The 10,063-nt window shown below is 34.2% G+C and overlaps 1 protein-coding gene across 1 annotated transcript in view; it reads left to right on the top strand.

Moving 5' to 3' along the window:
- The first annotated feature begins 252 nt into the window (after nt 1-252).
- The window catches only part of LOC122748224 (short-chain dehydrogenase/reductase family 16C member 6-like), a 28,099-nt gene continuing 18,288 nt past the window's right edge, over nt 253-10,063 (top strand). Inside the window, exons 1-2 of the mRNA XM_043993900.1 lie at nt 253-573; nt 9,675-9,806. Coding sequence (XP_043849835.1) covers nt 253-573; nt 9,675-9,806 — 453 coding nt within the window. The remainder of the gene's footprint in view (nt 574-9,674; nt 9,807-10,063) is intronic.

Below are 10,063 nucleotides of genomic sequence, written 5' to 3'. Positions count from 1 at the left end.
AATCAAAGTACAATTATTACTATTAATGTGATTTTAAAATATAAGCAAAATTAATCTTTAGCAGTTCATAAATATTTCTAGGAATTAACATGAAGAAATTATGGTTTCTTGATCCAACTAAGTAAAAGATTTATTTCATTGAAATAACTTGACTCATCTCATATCCCCATTTTGTAACTTCTCTTGCTCTAATATACATGCTGACTTTTGCCTTTCTAATTATTAGGAAACACCTTTCTTCAAACAATTGACATGGAAATCTTGAAAGACGTAAGCATTTTGGGAGGGAAATTTTTATACTACTTTATAGAGTCTCTAGTCTTCCATATCATTCCCAGACCTAAAAAGAGAGTTGCTGGTGAAATCGTGCTAATAACAGGAGCTGGAAGTGGACTGGGAAGGTTATTGGCCTTAAAATTTGTCCGTCTCGGAGCAATTGTAGTTCTCTGGGACATTAATCAAGAAAGTGTCACTGAAACATGCAAGCTAGCCAAAGAACATAGTTCTGCAAGAGTGCATGCCTACACATGTGACTGCAGCAAAAAACATGAAATCTACAAAGTTGCAGAACAGGTAAGACCTATTGGACCTCTTACCCAATAAACCATTGCATCTGATCATCTGATTGTATTGCTTGGAGAGGGAAGAAGGAAGAGTTTTCAAAAATCCTCTAGGCTTTTTTTCAGGATGGGGAAAATCTGTGCCAACCCCCTGGACATTATTGGGGGTTTTAGAAGTTTTTGAAATATGCATATATTTTAACATTATTTTTTTTATTTTGAGTTCCTAATTATCTTCCTTTCTCCTACCCCTCCTCCACTTAATGAGAAGGCAAGCAACATAATATCAATTTTGCGTGTGAAATTATCTATGCATGAAAATATATTTCCACATTAGCCAAGTTGAAAAAATAAATATAATAAAAAACAAGAAACTGAGAAAAATATGCTTCAGTCTGCACTTAGAGTTTATCAGATATCTCTCTGGAGGTGGATAGTGTTGTTCACAAGAATGATCCCCAAAATCTGAAATAGTTCTAAAAAAAAAAATCATTAGGTCATTTGGCAAAGTAGAGAGCCAGAAAGGATTGACTCCCTCACCCAGATTCTAGAAGGTTTACATCACATAGGATCTTTTCACAGGTTTCAGTAGACGAGTCACACACAAATCATCTTACAGCTATCACATGTGAGTCATGTATGAATTGCATGAGTGTTTTGGATAGATTCAGAACCTGAAGGAAATCCAAAATTACTTGTAGCCATCTCCAACATTTCTAGAGAGTTACTGGGGTCAGGATGACATTTTGGGTGTAAACAACCTCTAGTTAGATTTAAATGGCATAATAATGTTTTCCAAACAATGCAATAATGCATCCTTTCCACAATAGCATTTTTCTTCATGGGTCCTTTGGAATTGCCTTGGATTTATTGTACTTATCAGAACATCTAAGCCTTTCAGAGTTGATCACCATTACCATGTTGTTGTTATTGTCTGCCATACTCTCCTGATACTGCTCACTTCACTTTGCATCATTTCATATAAGTCTTCCCAGGTTTTTCTGAAACATCCTGCTTATCATTTCTTATAGGACAATAGTATTCCATCGCAGTCACATACCAAAACTTGTTCAGTCATTCCCCAATTGATAGGCATCCCCTCAGTTTCCAATTTTTTGCCACCACAAAAAAGAGGTACCATAAATATTTTTGTACATATGTATCCTTTTCCTTTTCCTTTTATCTTTTTGGTATACAGACCTAGTGATGGTATTGCTGGGTCACAAGGTATGCACAATTTTTAGCCCTTTGAGTATAGTTCCAAATTGTTCTCCAGAATGATTGGACTAGTTCACAACTCCACCAATGGTGAATTAGTGTCCCAATTTTTCCATATCCCTTCCAGAATTTGCCATTTTCTTTTTCTGTCATGTTATTCAATCTGAAAAGTGTGACACAGTACCTCAGAGTTGTTTTACTTTGCATTTCTCTAAATAGTAGTGATTTTAAATATTTTTTCATGTGACTATTGATAGCTTTGATTTCTTCTTCTGAAAACTGCCCATTCACATTATTTATCACTTGTGAAGTGGCTCTTGTTTTTTTTAGAAATTTGTCTCAGTTCCTTAAATATTTGAGAAATGAGGCTTTTGTCAAAGAAACTTGCTAACAAAAATTTTCCCGGTTTTCTGCTTTCCTTCTAATTTTGGCTGCATTGGTTTAATTTGTTCAAAATCTTATTAATGTCATGTAATCAAAATTATCCAGTTTACTTCCTGTGATCCTGCCTCTTGTTTGGTCATCAATTCTTCCTTAATTTATAGATCTGACAGGTAAATTTTTCCATGCTCCCTTAATTTGCTTATGATTTCACCTTTTTTTGTCTAAATTATGTACCCATTTTGACCTTATCTTAGCATATAGTATGAGATGCTAGTCTATGCCTAGTTTCTGCCAAGCTGTTCTCCAATTTTCCTGGTAATTTTTGTCAAATGGGGAGTTTTTGTCCCAAAAGCTTGGATCTTTGGGTTACCAAACACTTAAGATTTTCATTTACTACTATGTATTGTGAATCTAATCTATTCCACTGATCCACTGCTCTATTTCTTAACCAGTAATAGATTATTTTGATGGTTTCTTCTTTGTAATATAGGTTGAAACTGGTACTGCTAGGCCACATTCCTTCATATTTTTTTTATCTATTCCCTTGATGCTCTTGACCTTTTGTACATTTAGATGATTTTGTTATTATTTTTTCTAGATCTATAAAATAATTCTTTGGTAGTTTGATTGGTATTGCACTAGATAAGTAAATGAACTTAGGTAGAATTGTCATTTTTATTGCCCTTCTCCAAACATTCTCCAGCTTATTTATCATTGTCTTTCCTAAAATGTGGCCACTAGAACCAAACACCATAATGTAGATATGGTATAGCAGGACTATCATCCCCTTATGCTTTGCTTCTCTTAATGCAGCCCAAAATACCAAGCTTCTCTTTCTTATGTCTCATTTTTGCCTCTACTACTTGAGGTTGGGGTGTTCAGGGAGGACTAGCACTCCTGATATGAAGGATCGCTGAGCCCTTTTCAGGGCTGCTCATCTACCTTTGGGGTCCACCTTTCACTCAACTCTTACCTGTAGCTCAAAGAAGCTGTAGCATGTCCAGTGGACCCACCCTGGTAAAACCATCTGGGTAGACAGGCTAAACCATGTTGAAGGTGAGGTAGGGGGGTGTCTACCACAAGCATGTGAAAACGTCCCCTGCAGAAATGGGTAGATGAAGACCATTTGTTTCAATGGCCATGAAGGCAGCTGAAAAAGACTGTGGAATGCTTCAAGCTTGGTTAGATATCAAAGATACCAAGGTCATCCACTGCACCCTGGGCCATCTCCAGTCATCCTGATTTTTGTCTTGCCACTGGACTTTGATGACTCTAAAAGAGAAAGTGAGGCTAATTTTGAATTTAGGGAAGTGGCCAGGAGAAGACTTGTACAGTTTCAGGCAGAAAAACTCTGTGGGTGATAGTGTATCTTAAAGTCCTGAAAGGAAGAGTATCCTATCCTCAAGCAGGAAAATAAATATTTGTTGAATGTAACTGGCAATGAATTATTGTAATTATGGATAATAGATTATTTTTTCAAGAATCCTCTATGATTACAAAGCACTTAGAGGTTGTTGGTAGAATAGTGGATGGAATACTGGACCTGGAGTCAGGAAGACCAACATTCAAATCTGGCCTCAGACACTTACTGGCTATGCTACCATGGGCAAGTCACTTAACTGTCTCAGTTTACTCACCTGCAAAATGGGACTAATAATTGCCTTTACCTGGAAAGGGTTGTTGTGAAGATTTAATTAGACAATATTTGTGAAATACTAACTTGGCATGTTTAGCATAGTCCTTGATACATAGTAGATGCTATATAAATGATTATTTCCTTACTTTCCACTGTCTCATTTGATCCTCCAAAACCATTCTGTGAGGCCTATAGTATAAGCATTACTCCCATTTTACAGAGGAGGAAAATGAAATTCATAGGGGTTAAATGGCTTGTCCAAGGTCATAAAAATAATAAATAATAGTGCCCAGATTCAAACTCAGGTTCTTTGACTCTAAGTCAACTAATATTTACTGTATTCCTCTGAATTTTTTTTATACATTTTCTTTGGTGGGGTGATGAGGGCTAAGTGATTTGTCCAGGACCACACAACTAGTAAGTGTCAATTGTCTGAGGTCGGATTTGAACTCAGATCCTTCTGAATCCAGGGCCGGTGCCCTATCCACTGAGCCACCTAGCTGCCTTTTTTTCTTTTTTTATTCCTCTTTATTTTAATGAAACTTCTATATTTTCCCCAAATTCTTCTCTCTTACATGAATTTATCTTGCTTTTAGAAACTTCTGACAAAAAACCACAAATGTCATTACCAAACAGTATATCTCCTAATGTCTTTTCTTCTTGCCCCAACCCCAACCAACAGGGAAACCTCTACTAGACAACCTTAAATCTACCATCCTTCCAAAATCAAATTGCTTATCATTTTTATTTACCTTCTTTTTTTTCCTCACCTCAAATCCTTTCATCACAATGAACCTGGAAACCAAAGACATCTCAATCAAAGATCAAAGAAACCTTTGACATCTCATTAATAACAATAATAATATACCCATCAGAGCAGTATAGGAGTTAGCTAGCTGGGTCTAGCCGAAGGAAGACCTGGATTCAAATCACACTTCTGATACATTCAAACTGTACTAGTCACTTCAATTCTTAGTGCTCCAGGTAACTATCAGGTTATCAATTATAATAGCAGGTGCTAATCTCATTGGTAGAGAAGATTCCCTCATTAAGAGTTTCCTAGACAAATGAAATCACAAGTCTGTTCCAAAAACATTGGCAATAATAAATAACCACTTGTTGTTCAGTCATTTTTTGTTCATGTCCTACTCTTCATGACCCCATTTGGGGATTTCTTGGCAAAGAGACTGGAGTGGTTTGTCCATTTGCTTCTCCAGCTCATTTTACAGACAAGGAACTGAAGCAAACAGAGTTAAGTGACTTGCCCAGGATAACAGTAAGATTCTGAGGCCAGATTTGAATGTAGGTATTCCTAACTCCAAACCCAGTGTTAAATCCATTGTTCTAAAAACAACTTCTAAGAGCTTTGTGATCATAAAGGATTCTTGGAAATTGTGCTATTATCCATAGTCACGTTACTTGACCACCTAGCTGCCCAATAATAACCTTAATTAACATTTACATAGTACTTTAAGGCCAGGACATTTAAGGACATTATTTAACATCCTTGAGATAATCAAGAGTGGCAAAATAGTAAGAAGTGGCATTCTGAAGGAGTATGTGCACAAACTAATCGATTAATATACATGAAGAAACTTCTGGTCACTTACCAAACTACAATGTTTTTAAAATCCTACAATCAACCAAGTCTCAGAGTTGTCATAACTAGGTTTGCTTTTATTCTCAACTAAATCCAAGTCTTATCATTTATAAAATAATACAGTCAGAGGTCAATAGGACTAGAATGAAATTTAAATGTCATCCAGTCCAAAGTCACCCCCAAATAAGGTATTTTTATCCATAATAATAATTTTGTCAGTATGGCGACTTTTATATCTTGGCTGTGCAACCCCATACAACTATATTGTTCTAAAATCTCAGACCTTCTTCCTTGACAGGTAGCTGGAATAATCCCTCTGAGGAATCCCTATGATATCTCATATAACAAATTGCTTCTTTTCATTTTATTTTCCAAATGAGTCACAAGTTGTAGTCATGCCCCGCCTGTAGGTAGAGGCCTACATATCAGGTAATATATACTATGGAGAAACATCAGCACATAGTATGGTAGGATTCTTAAAACTTTTTTATGTCATGGACCCTTTTGGCAGGCTGGTGAAGACCATGGACTCATCAGAAAAATGTTTTTAAATACATAAAATAAAATTCAGAGGACTAGAACGAAAACCTATTATATTGAAGTAGTCATCAAAATATTTTTAATTAAACAAAACAAGTTCACCAACCCCAAGACTGGATGATCTCCAATATTCCTTCCTGTTCTCATATTCTAAGAGCTTCACAGCAGATTGACCTGACAAAACAATAGATTTGGTGTGGATGTCTTGGGACAATAGAGTCCTGTAACCTGAGACCAAAAGAGGCAGATGGTGAGTGTCAGAGAGTGGCAGGGTTCTTGATAGATAGAAAGGATTGACTATCTGGTGATGGTCTTTAACCATACCTCTAAGAGTCTTGATGACAAACAATAATACTGTGGATAGGTGAACCATTTATGAATCAACATAAGCTAGGAAACAAATAATTTCCATTACATTAAATTTAAAAGGTTTTGTACAAATAAAACAAATGTGCCCAAGATCAGAAGGAAAGCAGAAAATAGGGAACAAATTTTATAGACATTTCCTCAGATAAAGGTCTCATAAGAAATATATGAAGAACTTTGTCAAATCTATAAGAATATGAGTTACTACCCAATTGATAAATGGTCAAAAGATATAAATGGGCAGTTTTCCAATGAAGAAATTAAAACAATTTAAAGTCACATGAAGAAATGTTCTACTTCATTATTAATTAAAGAAATGCAAATTAAAACAACATTGAGATAACATTTTACACCTATCAGATTGGCTAAAATGATTGAAAAGGAAAACAATAAATGTTGGATGTGTCATTTTGTGAGAGAAAAATTCTGTCATGTTTGTTCATTTCCTAAGAAAACATGAGTAGGATATTTTTGTTTGATTTACTGATAATTCAGTTACATAAAGTTGGTTTTGTGTACATGTGTGTGTTTTGTTTTTATTAGACCTATAATTTCACTGGTTTAGGGAACTCCCAATGATGAAAATGGCTTTATTAATACAGATCTGTCCATACTCTGAAATTTTTAATCCTAGAGTTTCCTAAAATACTGAAAAGGTAAGTGGCCTGCCAAAATAACACAGACAGTAGGTAGGTGTTAAAGGCACAACTTGAACCCAAAACACCTTAATTTGTTGTTCAGTCATTTGAACTGGTGCTATATGCACAGTGCCACCTAGCTTGTTACACTAATATATAAGGGATAGTGTATCTTAATACATTATATACATAATATGATTTCTTCTAAAGGCATGATTACAAATTGCTAAACTGTTTCATCTTAGACAATGAAATCTTGATTTTCTAATTGAACTAGTTAATCAATACCTGTGCCAGATACTGAATTAAAGGGTGGAGATACAAAGACCAAAAAAAGAAGTAGTCCCTGCTCTCAAGGATCTTTTGAGGAAGATAATTATATGTGTTCAGACACAATAAGTATATACAGGAAAAGTATAAAACAAATGCAAGGTATTTACGAAGCAAGGGCACTAGCAATTGGGGAGAATGAATCAATCAATAAGCATTTATTAAGCTCTCATTACCTGCCAAGAACTGTGCTAAGCATTAAGAATTCAAAAAAAAGAAAAAAATAGTTCCTGCCAGAGGCAGCTAGGTGGCACAATGGATAGAGCACCAGTCCTAGAGTCAGAAGGATCTGAGTTCAAATCCAGCCTGAGACACCTACTAGCTGTGTGACCCTAGTCGTCACTTAACCCTGTTGGCCTCCATTTCATCATCTGTAAAATGAGCTAGAGAAGAAAATGGCAATCTATTATTCTTAATTATATTATATTATATTATATTATGTTATGTTATGTTATGTTATGTTATGTTATGTTATGTTATGTTATGTTATGTTATGTTATGTTATGTTATGTTATATTGTATATTATATATTATATTATATTATATTATATTATATTATATTATATTATATTATATTATATATATTATATTATATTATATTATATTATATTATATTATATATATTGTATTGTATTATATTGTATTGTATTATATTGTATTGTATTATATTGTATTGTATTGTATTATATTATATATATTATATATATTATATTATATTATATTATATTATATTATATTATATTATATTATATTATATTATATTATATTATATTATATTATATTATATTATATTATATATATTATATTATATTATATTATATTATATTATATTATATATATTATATTATATTATATTATATTATATTATATTATTATATTATATATATATATTATTATATTATATATTTATTATATTATATTATATTATATTAGCCAAGAAAACCCCAAAATGGGATCACAAAGAGTTGGAAATTACCAAAAAATGACTGGAAAACAACAAAATGAGACATGGAATATCATGTATGAAAAAGAGAGATGCCCATTTGGGTGGGTCTAAGAGTGAAAGGAGATGAATAGTGCCTATTGAAGCTAAAAAGATCAGATGGGGGCAGATTATGAAGAGCTTTAAAAGGCTGACAGGGGATCCTAGAGACAACAGAGAATGCTTTGATTTTATTAAGTAGGCAAATAGGGTTGGCCTTGACCTGCATTAAGGCAAATCACTTTGGCAGCTCTGTGGAGGATGTATTGAAGTGACAAGGGACATGAAGCAAGCACACAAATTAAGAAGTCATTGTACTAGTCAAGAATTTAGTGGCATTCTTACCAACTGTAGATTTTCAATTTAATTTATTTCAATTAAATCTTACTTAATTCAACATACATTCATTAATTACACACTATATGTTATGATTTGAAAATGATAGATTAAAAAAATAAATCATTGCAATAGTCCAGGCAGGCTTGAACTAAAGTGTTAGCTGTGTGAATAGAAGGAAGAAATAATATGTGACAGGAACATGTGTGTAGGTAGATATAGTGAGTCTTACCAATTTTTTTAGACATATGGGGTCACAAAGAGTAAGGAATTGGAATAATACAAACCTGGGAGACTGGAAGACTTGTAATACCTTCAATAGAAATAGATGTACTGGGGGAGAGGAGAGTTACTCAGGTGACCCTTGATTAATTCATTCCCCTCCATGTAGTTGATGGTGTCAGTCAGTGATAAACATTTATTAAATACCGACTATGTGCCAGGTTCTTTGCTAAGCATTAAGGATGCAAATACAAGAAAGAAATATAGTCTCTGACAAAAGGAAACTGAAAGGAGGGAGCAGGACAGAAAAGAAAATATGTGGTTTAGAGATATGAGGAAAGTTTCAACAGGGAGATAGATGCTAGTCACAAAACCTATAACAGCCTAGATAATATACTATATATGAGTTCCCTCTCTTCCAACTGAAGCTGTATGTAGTTGGCAGAGAATGTGCCCCAGGTTTACATTGAGATTGTTTGGTTCCTATTGCTCTCACATCATCTCAGTTAACAACTTTGCCATGAATTAATTGTGTTTCCTGGCTATCTATGAAATGTGAAGGGATTACTGATGACTTGTGAGCTATAGTTTTAAGAGTTTAAAGCAACGAAGTACCTTGAACCTAGGGCTAGCCAAGCCTTACAACGTTCTTCCCTAAAACTATGAGTTGGAAGGATGGTTAATAGTGGGGTGGTATATCAGGGAATTTAGTAGAAGAGAGTCATGGGGGAGAAAGATCATGAGTTCTGCTTGTTGATCCTGAGATATATGATAACTGTGTAGCAAGGTAACAAAGCCTTGGAACAATAAAATTCAAAGAACACAGGTTATATAAATTATTTGGGGGTTTTCTCCTATTCAGGTTAAAAAAGAAGTCGGTGATGTTACCATCCTCATCAACAATGCTGGAGTTGTAACAGGAAAACAATTCCTTGAGACTTCAGATGACGATGTGGAAAAAACTTTTCATATAAACACCTTTGCTCATATCTGGGTAAACTGTGTATTTTTTTTAAGTGTAAAGATTGTGTGGCTAATTGCATTTCTCTAAATATCTGTTTTTATCTATTCGCTTATGAAAAATCTAATAGGGATACAGTTAGACTGACAGAGCAGTTACTGGTGATCTGGTGTGGCCTCTTTCTCATTCAGTTTCATCTGACTTCTGCAGACTTATTTTATTTATGTTCCTACTACAAAGCTCTTCTGGTCTGGTCCCAAACATGATCCCCTTTCCCAACTCCCTCTAAT

The sequence above is a fragment of the Dromiciops gliroides genome, chromosome 1 (assembly GCF_019393635.1).
Source record: "Dromiciops gliroides isolate mDroGli1 chromosome 1, mDroGli1.pri, whole genome shotgun sequence".
In the NCBI taxonomy this organism is placed as follows: Eukaryota; Metazoa; Chordata; class Mammalia; order Microbiotheria; family Microbiotheriidae; genus Dromiciops; species Dromiciops gliroides.
The sequence above is the reverse complement of the archived record's forward strand: the minus strand, read 5'-3'. Positions and strand labels throughout refer to the sequence as shown.